At 40.0% G+C, this 15401-nt stretch overlaps 1 protein-coding gene across 1 annotated transcript in view; it reads left to right on the top strand.

The window, feature by feature from the left end:
• The window catches only part of slc2a9l2 (solute carrier family 2 member 9, like 2), a 93413-nt gene that overhangs the window by 61706 nt on the left and 16306 nt on the right, over window positions 1-15401 (top strand). The window contains exon 11 of the mRNA XM_084543317.1: window positions 13397-13524. Coding sequence (XP_084399443.1) covers window positions 13397-13524 — 128 coding nt within the window. The remainder of the gene's footprint in view (window positions 1-13396; window positions 13525-15401) is intronic.

Below are 15401 nucleotides of genomic sequence, written 5' to 3'. Positions count from 1 at the left end.
AGTTCAGCTCCTTGCCTGATGACATCCAAAGTTGTAGTTACATTGGGCTAAATCTTAATCCAGAAAGCCCCGAGTATTACTGTCAAATAAACCCCTGATTTAAAGCCAACCCAAAATTTTGACAGAAGTTGCTCAAGCTTTAGGACTAAGTTCTTTCAGTGATACATCATTTCATGTCATGTTATAAAATTCAGAGGGGGGGAGAAATAAAAGCAAGCAAACCAAAATGATCGACTCAAGGTGAGATGAAAGCAGAGCTGGGCTTTGTGAATATATAGAATTGTCTGCATTAAAGCTAATGCACTGCAGCTGGATAACACGAGCTGATAACTTGCATTTGCTGACATGCCTGAAATTGTAACACAGTTGGCAATGGAGATTTATTAGAGCCATCTGGAACTGTCTAAAGTCTGTGCTGCCAATATGGATTCTCTACATTGTCCTTAAACCCGAGTGTTAATGGGCCTCAAGAAGAAGAAGAAAAACAAATCGTTAGAATAGATTAAGTGGTACAAAGCACAGACGAGGGCCAGCGGAGCGGCGTCTCTTCACATTGATCTTTTCTTTAAATGGCATTTAATGTTAAGAGATATGTCGCTAGATACAAATATATATATATACCCTATACATACACCCATGAGGTATAACATTATGACCACCTTCCTAATATTGTGTAGGTCTCCCTTGTGCCTCCAAACAGTTTTGACTCATCAGAGAATGGACATGGGCCTTCTGAGGGTGTCCTGTGGTGTCTGGTAACAGAATGTTGTTAGTGTGGGTCTTTGGGTCCTATGGGTTGAGGGGAGGAGCCTCTGTGGATCATCCCACAGATACTTGATCAGTTTGGGATCTAGTGAATTTGGAGGCCAGGTCAACACCTTGTGCTGTTTTTCATGTTTTTTGAGTTGTTCCTAAACCCTTTTTTGTGTGTGGGTCTGTGTCAGGCTGCATCCGGCTGGGGATGGCTGCTGCCATCAAGGGGTTTCATTGCTATGGGGTGGGGGTGCCTGGTCTGGTCTGGGTGGGTGCTACATGTCTAAGTAACATCCACATGAATGCCAAAAGCTTCTCAGCAGAACACTGAATTGTCACAATATGGTCAGTGTTATTCACTATCACTGTCAGTGGTTTTAATGTTGTGACTGTACATAATCCTCAGTCAAAAATATTTTTAAAAGCATGTTTAGCATCCAGGTCCATGTGCTTCCCCTTCTATTCCTGTCACAGTGTTGCTGTGTGTCTTTTCTAATCCCCGGAAAATATCCTAAACAGCAAAGTATCCCTCTCTCAACTGACACTGCAAAATGTTATATTAAATTTTAAGCTCCTTTTTTAGTCTTTGGTAACATTTTGGGAAATAAACTTTCCCACCAGTGGAGTGATATTGGTATTTTAAAGCTCATTTTCAGAGTTTGTCGAGTCCCAGACTTTTACAGTATGAGGACAAGCATTTGAATATGTAAATGTTTTTGCATGAGACAGATTGTTTCTGTTCGTGTGGGTGTGTGTGTCCAGCTGAAGTTTCCCCCTGCTCTGTTGACAGTGCGAAATCTGATATGGAGGAGAAAGTTCTGGAAATGCGTTCTCAACGACTGCTCATTTCTCTGCTGAATAATTAAATAAATTAATCCTGGTGACTCACTTATCACGTAAAACAGAGACTAGACTGTTGCCAAGGATGAAAATAAACATTTCACACTCATGCCGCCACCTCTCACACCTCAATCTGTGTTTTGTTATTTTGGTGGGAAGAAGCCTTTTATACCGTTCACATCTGATATACCACTGAGAGAGAAGCATTGTAATAGGTCATATTCTCCTCCCACACATCACTTTGTGTATGGCACAAACTCATCTCTCCTCTTTGTTTCTCCTTGTCTCGCTCCCTTGATGCCTTGCCTTCAGTGAGCCCACTGCAGATGAAATTTGTGATCTTAAAAAACGTGAGCCCTCCTGATCCTCGGCGAGAGTACAAGGGCGAGGGATCAGTGTGAGCTGAAATCGAAACGGGCCTCCCAGACAAATAAGAAAGCCTTGGCACTAAAACATTTTTCTCACTTTGAAGAGACGACAGCATTGATCTCTGGAAAAGACGACTCTAATATAGTGCTTTAAAGGGACTGAAGGCGCATTTGGCAGTGTCAGTTAAACACGATTAAAAAAAAACTTGTGGCGATTCCTTGAGCTTAGTCAGAGAAGAGCTCCTTATTTCTTTTAGTAACAACAGTGTTTTTTTCTTTTCTTTATTTATTTTTAGCAGTCATGACTGCAGCCTTTTTACATGGCAATGGAGCAATAAACTAGAAGGTCTGCAATCAGAGTATTTGATTCTCTCTTCTTGTCTTGCCTCCTCATGTCAAATGCCTGTAATTGCTCTTCCTAAACGAAGCTCCTACTGCATTGCTATGCCTTAGATAATTGGAGGAAGACACAGATAACAGGCATTGTAAAGGCTCTTTTCTCATCATTAAAGTTCCAGCATCACTTAGTTTGCTAGGTTTAAAGTGTTATTTTTAATTAAAATGTCTTGAGCACCAAACCTTTGTACTCACATGCCGAGGAAGCAGCCTAATGATTCAGATCAAACTATAGAGCAGGTGTAGTCTCTCTGCCCTTCACTATGGGAAACAGCAAGATTTGAACAAGATTAGAATTGTGCTATTAGTTCTTTTTGTGAATGCTTGGTCTACAAAAAAAATCTGTTTTCATTATATGGTCCATGTTTTTACTCTGCATGCACCGGTGACTTGACCAATGTACTAACCTGTTACACTCCCGTATTATTGGTGTAATACATATCATACAAGTCTAGTGATCTCTTCCAGAGCTAAAGCATGAGCTTCCGCCTGGATGACAGCTAGTGCTGGAGACAGTATCTGTGTTCATGTGTACCATGTCTTTTACTAGTTTGGTGGCATTTTCTTTTACAGGAAACTAGCCGTGATAGTGTTCTACCGAGAACATCCATCTTCTGGGATCAAGAGAAGTAAAGGCTTCTGATAATAACACATTTTGAAGGGAATGTAATCACCATTGACCACATGAGTAAACCCAACTAAAGTAAATGCTAACTACTATTATTTTATATAAATTAAAAACATTTTACTATGATAGAACTCAAGTCTTATACTTGGTACAGGCTACCAATGTCTGCTAAAAAAATAAATTATTAATAACAATTTATATATATACATAATCTATATATAAGCACTGTCCCTTTTAACTATGAAAACTGTACATGTACTGTCACTATTGTACTATACTACACTAGACTGGACTGGACTGGACTGGACTGTAATGTGCTGTAATGTAGTATAATGTAATATAATACAGGAGTTTTGATAAGTAGTAAGTCTTGCTTTCTGGCTTTGCTCAAATAGCAATCAGAGGAGCCCATTAGAATTTTTTAAATTATTTTCTAATTAATTTAATTTTCTAATTAACTTGCAGCTGTCTCCAACTGTAACCTTCAGCATTTTGTGCATGCAATGAATTGACCACAGGGTGCAGGACACATCAGTCTCAAGACCAAGATGATGTCCTTTCAAATTACAGGATCTGGTCACGACTTTTACATTCATTCATTTCAGTAGCAAACAAATAAGCCCACCTGGTGTTTCAGAATTTTATCTGTTAGATAAAATGCAAATCATATTCTTTTGTGCACTATATTGAAAAGCTGCCTATTGTTCAGCGATAAAAGAGGAATAATTGTTGCTCCCTGTCAATAACGCTGAAACGATCATTGTCCTAATGTAAATTGTGTGTCAACAAAAGAAAATCAGTCAGTCCACACTTTTCAAGGGCAGATCACAAGATCACTCTGGTGGTGTTTTCTGTTTGCTCCTCTTGAATACAGTTTCCGTCAACATATTTGTTGCATATTTTAAATAAAGTACTTGTAGAGACCAATACTAAAGTTGTTTGCCAATTAATTTAAGAGGCAGCTTAACCATTCACGAGTGAAACATATATGCCAAGCACAGCAATAAGTTCTTAATAATAACATATTGAAGCTTTAATTTATGGCCAGAATATCAAAGTGTGAATGTGGATGAAGCATTTTGGGTTGAGCTGGTAAATGGATAGCAGTGATATCTCAGTCCACCTCCCCTGTTCAGAGGACGGTACAACGGTAGCTAGCGAATGACACTAGTGCTTTATGACGCTCATATGTGGCTACAACATCAAGGATTATCTGAGTGTAAATGCTTTTTCTAATCATGGTGGTGACAGGGTGGTGGAACTTTTCATATCATTATTAGTTTTGAGGGGCAATGTGTTGCAAATAGTCGCTACTGTAGATGTGATTAATGTTATCAGTCAAAACTTAAGTCTGCACCGAATGTGCATTGGTCAAATTATTTACTGCCAGTCTGAATGAGAATTGTATTTCTGTTAATGCCATTTGTTAATGGCTGGTTCAGTATAACATAAAAGATGAAGTATGTTTAATCAATTGTGAAACAATGAAGAGTTTCTTTTTTTAACAACTTATAGATTTTCGCAGTCATTGTGCTTACGTTAAAACAGACCTTCTGGTCTCATTGTTGTGGGCCTCAGGTCCCCTGGAAAGACGACGTAGCCGGGAGGCAGAGAAAGAGGTGGCTACAACATGCTGAGACAGGCCATAGCGGATAAGACAGACAACAGTTGAAGAAGATGAATCACCTTTCACCTGAGACTGTGAAAATAAACACGGCAGGCCACCAGGCATGTTACTGTTAGAATTACCAGGTACTGACTGATACCAGGCCTCAGATGTGGACACTTCCTGACAAGACTGGCCTGTGCTTCTTTTTAGGAGCCTCAAGCAAAATATTCAGGGATGGAATTGAAAGGAACTGTGGCGTAAACTCACGGCAAGATAAAACTTAATGATGGCAGCCACTATTAGAAAAAAAAAATATAGAAAGAAATACAGGAGTCTGTGAGAGGGAATTAATCTCTATATAACTGAATGTATTTATTTATGGGTATATCCATCATTTTTGTGTTTACGTCACTTCACTTAGTTAATGTCTTGTCATTCTATGTATCTTTACACAGACACAATTTCTTTAATATCCCAGTCTTGTTGTACAGTATGTGTAAAGAAAAGAAAGGCATACATTCAGAGTCAGATCGTTTCAGCACCTTGAGTCCAGTGAACTTAAAAGGGTATTTAGGAGACACAACAATAGCAATTCTAACCACTTCCAAAAAAAAAAACTGAAAAGAGAAGATGTGGCTTGATTCCATCTCCCTCTGGTTGGCTAGCTGACACAGAAGCTAACAGGCTAGCTTGGTGTGCTGGCCTGCAGTGGAGGCTTTTAAGGGTGAAATTCTTCAGGTGAAACGATAAAATCTAAACCCTCTGAAAAGCTAGGGAAAACCCTGTAACCTGTCTTTCAGACTTATGAATGAAGATGTAAGCAAACTCCTACTTAGATGCACCCTGTCACAGATACATTTAGAATGAAAACATGAATCATAGCTCCGCAGGATTCCCAGTAATTCCCAGTTGTTTGACTGCATTCTACATACGGTATAAAGTGGTTTTCCAGAGGAGAGCCCCCTTGTCGAGGTGCATCTCCAGCATCCGCAGTTTGCTAGAAAAAAAAAGCAGGGAACAAGGTTTGGTTCACATGGACAGTATGACAGTGGTATTGATGTTCTGTCAGGAGCTTGTCCTCCTCAAAATAATTCCCTTTGTGCTCTTGAAACATTCACAGTAGAAGAGTGCACTTGAGACCCTACACTTGTGCATTCATCCCTGCTACCACAATACAGGATTGAACTGGATTTGCTTTTGTTGGAAAGGCTAATGGCCTTTACACAACACCATAGCCAAGAACCACAATAACATGAAATAACTTTTCCATAACAACAAAGCACCAAAGCAAATCTTTCCATTTAAAAATGGGGGTCCTGAAATGAGGTAATGAAATGAATTCCACTGTGCTGCAAGGTAAAACAAGCTCTTTACCTTGTTAATATATAGAAGGCAGGTTGATTTGTGCAGACCACTCTTGTCTCCATCCTTTTTCTGGCATTTGTACCAGTTTTTTTTTTCTCCGTGTGCATTCCTACCTGTAATATCTGAAGCTATTCTGTTGGATAAACAATGTAGACAAATAAATTCACAATAAAATAATAACTCCTGTTCACGCAATGAAAGTTCACTAATCTGGAAATATCATTCACTGCTAACATAACATACTGGACATCAGTACCTATCAGTGACTAAATGAGGCTGATATCTGATATATTTATCAACACAGACGTGCAGCAAACATCAAACCAGCGATATTCAGTTTCAAGTGACAGAGTTTCCCACAGCTCAACACAGGAAGATTCTTCAAACAGTGTCTTCTCCTCCAACCCTGTTTTTAGACTTTAATGAATAACACCCTCGAAAGTTTTCTTAACATATTTTTTTTTGCCAACATTTTGATCTTATTGTGAACCCAGCGACGCATATTCTCACGACAATTAGCACAACACTTGTCACAGCACGAGTCTCATGCTTTACAGATATCATTGCTGAGCTGCATATTTGTAAAATGATCTGGGAGCATTTACTAAGTCTGGAGAGATGGGGGGTGGCCCTGGTTGACTTCTAATCCAATTTAAAATATCAATTTGGGTATTTTAAATTTCCACCACATATTGTTTTCAGCTACACAGATGTTCTCAGGTCTGAGGTACAATAGTTTGGTAATTAAGTAATTAAAATGCAGTTCTATCATTGCCCCACTGCTGAGTAATCGAGACCTTACATAGTCAGAAACCTCTGAGCTAGGACATTCATCTCTCTGGGACTGAGTCCTCCATGTCTTTTTCCCACTGGCCTTACTCCTTTCACAGATAACACCATTTTTGTTGCTGGCATGTTTATCAAGACTGCTGTTTTTTTTTTATCTCACAGTCTGACTGAGGATCCCATTTTTCCATCTCATGGACTGCCACGTTCTTAATCGTGATCCTTTGTGTGCAAAATGGCAACAACCCTCTCGACTGCTTTTCATATACAGTGTGTCCATGCTGAGAGAACAATTGAAGAACTGGAAATAACACAGTGCTCTTCCAGTATGGGCAGAATGTGAGCTCTCTCTCGCCGTCTTTTCTTTATTTCGCTTTATGTGCCAGACAAGCCACCGAGAAAATGGGAGGAACTGGGTATTCTAGTCACTGAGGAGTCTGTCAAGTGTTGCTTAGCCTTTGTGAGGGCACTTCTCTCTGTCACAGTAGATCAGGTACATTAGGTTATTAAGGTCTGGGGTTCATCTTGGGATTACAGAAACAGTTTTGTGAGGAATTTCTTTAGAGACACTTTCTTAACACTCCTCTCGACATAAAAGAAAGACACTCCGACTGTGTATGTTCTGGCCAAGGTACTCTGATGGACTCTAGACCAGTGTGGTGTTGGTTTCCTGGACAATGGTTAATTGGAAATGATACTGAGAGGCTAATCTGAGCTAATTATCAGACTTGGGATAATGATCATGATAATAATGACCTCACCTCGATGGAGGTTGATGGATGACAACACCACCATGCTGTCAGCAGGATGTAAAGTACAATCACGTCCGCCGTCTTAGTTTCAGAATCTCGGATTTGGTAATTAGCAATAAGCACAAGGTGTTGACCTGGCCTCCAATGATCCACAGAGACCCCTCCCCTCAACCCATAGGACCCAAAGGCCCCCACTAACAACATTCTGTTGACAGACACCACAGGACACCCTCAGAAGGCTCATGTCCATTCTCTGATGAGTCACAACTGTCTTGGAGGCCTGAAGGGAGACCTACACAATTTTATATATATATATATATATATAGTGGTGGTGAAACCATTTCCATGCCTGCTAGCTTAGTCTGTTTGGCTCACTTGCAGTATCTAATCAGTGAAAATAGCTTTAATCATAATTTTCTCTTTTGTTTATTTTCTTGCATGGTTTTAAGTTGATGATTGTGTGATATTTAGCTGACATTTACAGTCAGCAAAACATGATGATTTACATAGCTGTAGTTGGTGCTGTATAATGTGAGACAAACGGTAAGGCAACCATGATTTCTCCTTGAGGCTGAGTCTACATAGAGGCTGATCTGTTCTAATGTCATTATTTATCTGCTAAAAGACCAAGCACTACAAGAGTAGGGACACCCTAATATTTCAGTCGGTAGGCACCAGTATCTCAGTTTTTATGTGGCACACTCTTCATTGTCACTGTGTAATGTGCTGCTTATCACTTTTGTCCCATCAAACTGAAGAATGGCCGTTCCGTGTAGTTGTTTTGTATCACTACAGGCGATCCCCATAAATATCTCTCACTCTCCCTTATACAGCTGCAGTATGTCTCGTCAGATGGCTCGTTATTACAGCCTCTGTTTGTCTTCGGCTACTGTGCTTTGATTAAAATGTTTTTGGGCTGATTGTCATCACAATTTGGATTTGGACCTCTGAAAAGCTTAACCCCCTTGATAGTGGCCATGAATACTAGTGCAGCACAAACAGATGTGATACATTCAGATATGAAGCTGAAATGTTGAAAACTGTTCTTTCTAATTTATTTTAAAGCATGTGTATCATACACCTACTACGTAGCCTGTGCGTATTTGTCTGCATGGATGTCCAAGTGTTTGTTACCCTGTTAATGCTGCTTTTTTAATGACATGGATGTATGAGTGGTTTATGTGGGAGGGCGCTATTCTTCTAGTGTGACATGATTATCCTATTATGTAATTAGTGTGTATTTATAGCGTGCGACCTGTTGTTAGATAATATCTCACGCATACATCTGTGAGCAGTGGAGCAAACCACGTGACTCATTGCAAGGTCAAAGGCGGGGCTGCTAGAAGATCGGAAACAAATAGACGTCTTTTATCACAGTTAGAAATTTCCCAGATTAAAAACGGTGTAATTAATTATTAACACATCCACTTTATAATGTATGAAAAACAGCATGATTTATAAACCTTTCTCTCTAGAATTGAGTAGGGTTATCATTCGTTAATACACATACGATGTTACAATCTCTTGTGCCAAGATCCCAGGCAAAACATTGATAACCTCATAGACTACACAGGTGATCTGGTTAAAGCTTCTGTCAGAACCGATTGTGACTGGAAATAAAATAAAACTTTTGCCTCTGGGTCGGCCTTCTCATCGCTGTTCGGTCATCTGCAGCTGTCTGCCTGAGGATCAAGGCTCTGACAGAGGTAGAGTGTGACCAAACCACAGAAGATGTGGCGCCTCGGGAAGTCAAGCTGAAACAGAAGGCCGTACAGTCGCTCTTGTCAAAAATTCCAAGCCACAAAGGACCAGTGTATCGACCCTGTAATATCTGTCTGGTGGACTTTATGCTGTTGAGTCACATAGGGGTATGGTTTAGATCTTTTGTAACTGAGCCTTTTATTCTTTGTCACCAATAATTTAGTTATACCAGGCAGTTACAGTAAATGCAATAATTTAAACTGAACAGAAAGCCAGTAGGATTTCCTACTATTAATTCCCAGGCTTACCTTTTTTTACCTTTGTATGTTGTAGACGTTGGAGCTTTGTGAGAATTTAGACAAACATGACCCACCTACACTAGCCAGTTTTACATACATGGAACAGTGGAGCCATGGACATATGTAAACCTCTCCGGCAGGAAAGAATACATATGCCAGATGTAGGTGGAAATGAATCTTTAATACAAATAGGCCATACAGTAAAACACAGCCTCATTCCAGTCTTTCAGATGGATGGTCTTCAGAGCAGGTGGTTGCATATTTAGGCACTGAGGATGTACAGTCCTGTGCCAAAGCGGGTCATTTTATTTAAATTAGTCATCCACCCGAATGTGCACCGCTCAGTGAATGAGTGCTGCGGTGTTTGGCTGAATGGGGAAGCCCTCACAATTCCCACAAGATTCAACACAGGTCGTCTCCTCTGAGGCCACTCGCAAACATATGCTGACCAAATAACATAAATAGCCCAATTAGTATGCGCTCTCTGGGCTCGCATCAGCCTTCTGAGATCAGAGCATGCCATGGCAACAAGAACACCCAATTAGCCCACTTGACTCAAAAAAGGCCAAAAATAACATTACAGCATGATAGACTGAGACTGTGTGAAATGTGTTCATTTCTAGAGCAAGCTGGTGTCTGGTTTATGGACATTTATGAATGAAAACGATTCAGTTTGAGACGTATATGGCTGAGCCCAGATTTCTGAAAGCATCAGCTGACTTTCCACCTAGCCATTTTTCCTTTTCTTTTCCCCTCCTCCTCTACATGCGAGCACACATACACACACGTGCGCTTCACATGCTATTCAGAGCGCAAATCCCTGGAAAACATTATTTTGTACTGAGCGGATTATCTGAGAACAGATCTAACCTGAACACTCAAACACAGCCTCCCTGCATCATGTGTGAAGTAGGTTAGTTGTTTCCTGGGATAACTGAGTTCAGCGTTGTTGTGGCTAGATTCAGGAAAAAAAAAAATATATATATATAAAAAAAAAAAAAGTTCATTGCTTGGTTGTCCTGCTTTTGTCGTTAGTAATGTATTAGATTTATATAAGAGGTGCATCTCCTTTTAGTTTGGGAATTTGTCTGGCAAAGAGCTCAGTTTATGATTCCAATCGGAAATCAGTTTTGTGGCCAGTTGCGCATGTAATTTATTTTTGTGCTCACAGTGAAACAAAAGAGCCATTAGAGCGGGATGGCGTCAACTGCATCTGGCCTTTAAAGTTTGCTTCTCATTTCTTTTGATCACAGAGTGAAAGGAATATATCAGCTGTTCTGTTGCTTTGTGGCTTTGTGGCAATCCTTGGAGGTCATTTTAAATAACTTGTGCAAAAATAGAAGCTTTGAAGTACGGCTAATTCCTACATGTCAGGCTGCAGTGTGCTCTAGATAGATAGATAGATAGATAGATAGATGTAAGTGTTCTTTAATTTAGCTCCTTTCTTCCCTGAACTTAATATCACTGAACATGTTATAAATGGAAATACTAGACTTCCCAGGAACATGAATACCAAGCACTAAATAAAACAAACCACATCAACCAACAATTAATGTGTGGCAGGTACAAAAAATAAATAACTACCTTATTAAAATGAATTAACAGCTTGTCATTATTTCTTCTTACAGATGGATAGATAGATGTGTAATATGCACATGAGCTCTGTGTGCAGTGTGGTCAGCTGTGTGCATGCGCGAGCACGCACAGTGGTTTTTAATCACCCGGTCACGTTTGTGAAACAGCATCTCATTCATATAATGGGATGGTTTATTAACACAAGCGGTTAGTCGAAGGGGATGCTGAGGGCGAGCGTGGGCCATACGTCCCGTTATTTAGCTCAAAATGGAAATGCTCCTGTGGCTTGTAGCTCGTTAACTGTCTTCTCCGAAGCAATTATGCGACAACAAATAACCCGCTGTGAGGATTAAATGCACCATCCACTGATTTCTAAGGCTCCCTCCTGATGTTTTCAAGGGGTTTTGAGATGGTAAATACACAAAATGCAACAGAACTAATGTCTTAAGCCGCACCAATTCCCATGAAGGTACAACGTCTACCAGACCAATATATCTTGGTTTAGCAAGATCTCATTGAGGGAAAACTGTGAGATATGTGGCCACGTGGGGAGCCTACTTCCTGAAGACGCTTGCAAACAAGATTTGTCAGCACGCTCTGCCCTGCACAGAACAGAGCACTATCTACATCCCTGTACCAATATTCTGTCAGGCTACAGCTTATTCAAAAGAAGCCAGATAACACACAGTCTAGATAAGACATAATATATAATAATATTATCACGTGTCTGTGCTGTGAATAATAATGCTTACTTTTGCTTGTGCCTCTCTTCCGCCACTTTATCTTGTTGTCTTCGCACAGGATTGTTTCTGATATATCACCATTCATGCATGAAGTCAGAAACACATTTTATTCATAGTCACAGTTTCAAGTAAAACATACATTACAGTATGATCACGTAATCGTGTTTAATTGCACAATAAACTGGATACACACCTCTCTCTGCCTTAGGACACGTTGCTGAAGAAGGAGGTTGGCTCATGTCACCGTGGTAGCTTTTGCTTTCTTAGTCTCACAGCAGGGGTCTGTAGAAGAATGCCTGAATGGTTTCTCTTAGACAAAATACCGTTGGTATTTCCTTGTCCATTCTTTTTGCATCTGTAACTGAGGAGGCAGAGAAGTGGGCAAATCCTGTCTACATGCGCCTTTAGTAAATAGTATAACTGTGTTCCTTTATGCACAAATAGACTCAGAACTGTACCGTTCTGTCAATACATAATAAGACAATTAAAGGTGATTCAAGTCAGCTATTATGCGGGAGCAGAAATCGTCATTTGCAATTGCGATAATTGTCAAGATGATTTCTTTTGTGTTTTCCACGGACAACGGCAGGAAGCTCCTGATGTAAGAAACATTAGGTCACTAAGTTTAAAGCCATTCCCCTTCATTGCGCTGTGATCTCACTGTTGTCAGATATAACTTCAGAAGTCTCACAATTTCCCTTCCTATTCCTCCTCCGCCTCCTCCTGCTCCTTTATTTCTGACATGTCAGATCTCAGCTGTGTTGCAATTCAAAGGAAATGTTGGAAATTGTTGTATACAGCATCCTGCATAAATTAAAAAAAGAAATTGTTTTTTCTACGTTGATGGTGAAGTTATAGTTTGAGTGTTTTCTTCCACACATTCAGCATCTTGAATCATTCGGGGTACTGGATCATTTCACAACTTGTATGTGTTCCATCCATTTTTCACATGTTCCACATAGAAGCAGGCATTCACTGCCATTTGACAAATGCAAACAAACTGAACAGAATCTATTTACAAATGACAGTTTCCTGTGTTTTCTTAATGACTATTTAGTTATTGTAGAGTTAAATGAATCTAGCATCTGGTTCTCAGAGGTTTGGAAAAACACGTAGAAGGAAGTTCTGACTTTCAACACGTATTAAAAAAAATTAGAATCAAACTCAACAGAAGTTTGGAAAGTTCAGAAGAAGAGAAAGAAGATTTTAATTGTGAAAGTTACATTTTTACAATTAAACTCATATGGATGCGATATTGCAATTCAGCCAAATACTCTTCTCATTCAAAATGGTCCTAAAAGTGATGAGTTCAAGTCATCATGATATTTTTTTCTCATAAAAATGGATGGACAAGAGGATATGGTGTAGTGTCAGACTTCTACACTCTGTGTTAAAAGGACAGAGAAACAAAAACTTTGTGTGATCATTGTATTTCACTCTGTGAAAGTGAACGATTCTGACTCCACTTAATGTGTTTTCTGAGCACACAATGCTCTTCAGACTAAATGCATTCGTTCCTGTTAGTTGCTGTTGTCCCTTTGTTTGAAACTAATGGTGCATTTATCTATTTTTCTCTGTCAGGTGGCATCCCCTTTATCCTGACTGGGGAACTGTTCGAACAGTCCTATCGACCTGCCGCCTTCATGATCGCTGGCACCGTAAACTGGCTGTCCAACTTTGCCGTGGGGCTCCTGTTCCCGTTCATTCAAGTGAGTTACATCATGTAAAGTTATACACGCTGCATGTAGGGTTGGGATCAGCTCACTCAGCGCAGGTTTACTGCAAAGGTACTTCAAAGTAATGTGCTCATCTAGAACAAAGCATTGCACTCACAACAAACTGCTGGCAGATTGTCAGTAAACCAAACGAACTCCAACTATTTTTGTCACTTTAACTTTCGCAGTCCATTGGAATTGTCAGCGCCTCATTAATCCCTCAGTGGCTGTCTGCCACGCCATGTTCATGAGAGGTCCACTTGCGCCTCTGCCTCCTCTCTGGACTCCCATTAGTCAACAAATGTATTTGTATTCTCTGTTGTCTTATCATATAACATTATGTATTTAAAATCCAAAGTACACTCTACTCTAATGGCTGTCCTTGCAGTGGTCCTGCTAATGCATAAACATTTCTCCGTATTGGCTTTAACTTAATGATGAATGTGTTCCTGACTGAACAGGCACTGTACTTTTTATCAGCACTGCATTATACAAACAACTTGTTTCAGACACTCCTCACTAAATCATCCTTGTTAGAATAACTATAATAGAAATAGGAAGGAAGATGATACTATTTGTATCCCATGGCACACCAGTGAATTCTATTTGAACAGCCCTTGTATGGTGGCTTTCTTCAAGGTGCACTCCGATGCTAAATGAAATTAAAGTCAGAGGTGAAGTAACTGTGTGAGGCACAGAAATTAAACCCCAGCCTGCTCTTTCTAAAAGCCACCTTGATCAACACCTCATCTGGCACAGCTGCGAGGTGTGGCAGCTAAGCCGTGCAGGGTGTTCTACCAGGCATTTGATTTTATTACTCATCTAGGATTATGCGACACAGATTTTATTTCCCTTGTTAGTGGGACGACTAGTGGTTTCACGCTCTAGTTTGTCTAAAGCATCATCATGACACAATTTGGATTGTTATTGATGCTATGAAAATAACATATCCTCTCTGGATCACAAACTGGAGGAGGAGGGGATTTTGACTTGCACTATATATATAAAAAAAGTGTATTTAGAGCTTGACCGCATCTTTTCCATCCTTTGATTGTCACCATTCTTTGCCAGTTACAGTTGATGTCTTAGAGATTGTTCCCCTGTTAACTATGGGATGGGGAGACTAGCATTAAACAGTAACTGGCAGTAACCAATGATGGTGTTTATAGTTAAAACCCATTAATACTTAAAACCAAATCCCAAATCAGAAAAAAAATATATTAATTTAAACGCAAAGTACCACAAAACTCTTCCTGTGGGGAGAGGGTAAATAACACTGACCTCGCAAACACAGTATCTCTCTTCCTTGATGAACAATTGGCATCAGGTGCATTCAATCCCCTGCTGCACCGTGGGGAAAGGGCAGCACCTGAAAGCAAACAGGGAGGACAGAGGACACACACAAAATGTGAAGAAGCACTTAAAACACACAACAGAGTTCAGCAACTTTAAGGAAGTGCAAGACTAAATCTCAGGTGTTGTGTCTCGCCGATACGTTTCAAATGTGTTTTGACATTTTCCGTTTAGCCTTTCAATGCAGCTGTCTACAAAAGCTGCATAAGAGCATAATCACTTCAACCCATTATAACAAAACCCATGGCACTGTAATGCCTCTTCCATAGATTGCTTTCGGTACCTTATTTAATATTGGCAGTGGTTTTCTGTGAAAGAAAAAAAAGCTTTTGAGGGCGTGATGTGGCTGAACAGATCCAGTGTGAACATTGACTGCTGGTGCTGTTCTGTTGACGTGCTGCTTTCACTGCTGGCCATTTGTTAACAAGGTGTCACAGGTGAAACTTTAGACATGACAGGAATGATCAATGCATAGTCACGGACACAGATGCGCTTTCAAAGCTGTATGGATGCTGTGG

Source organism: Chelon labrosus (genome assembly GCF_963514085.1).
Source record: "Chelon labrosus genome assembly, chromosome: 4".
Classification (NCBI taxonomy): domain Eukaryota; kingdom Metazoa; phylum Chordata; class Actinopteri; order Mugiliformes; family Mugilidae; genus Chelon; species Chelon labrosus.
Note: the sequence above shows the minus strand (reverse complement) of the source record. Positions and strands in the feature narration are given on the sequence as shown.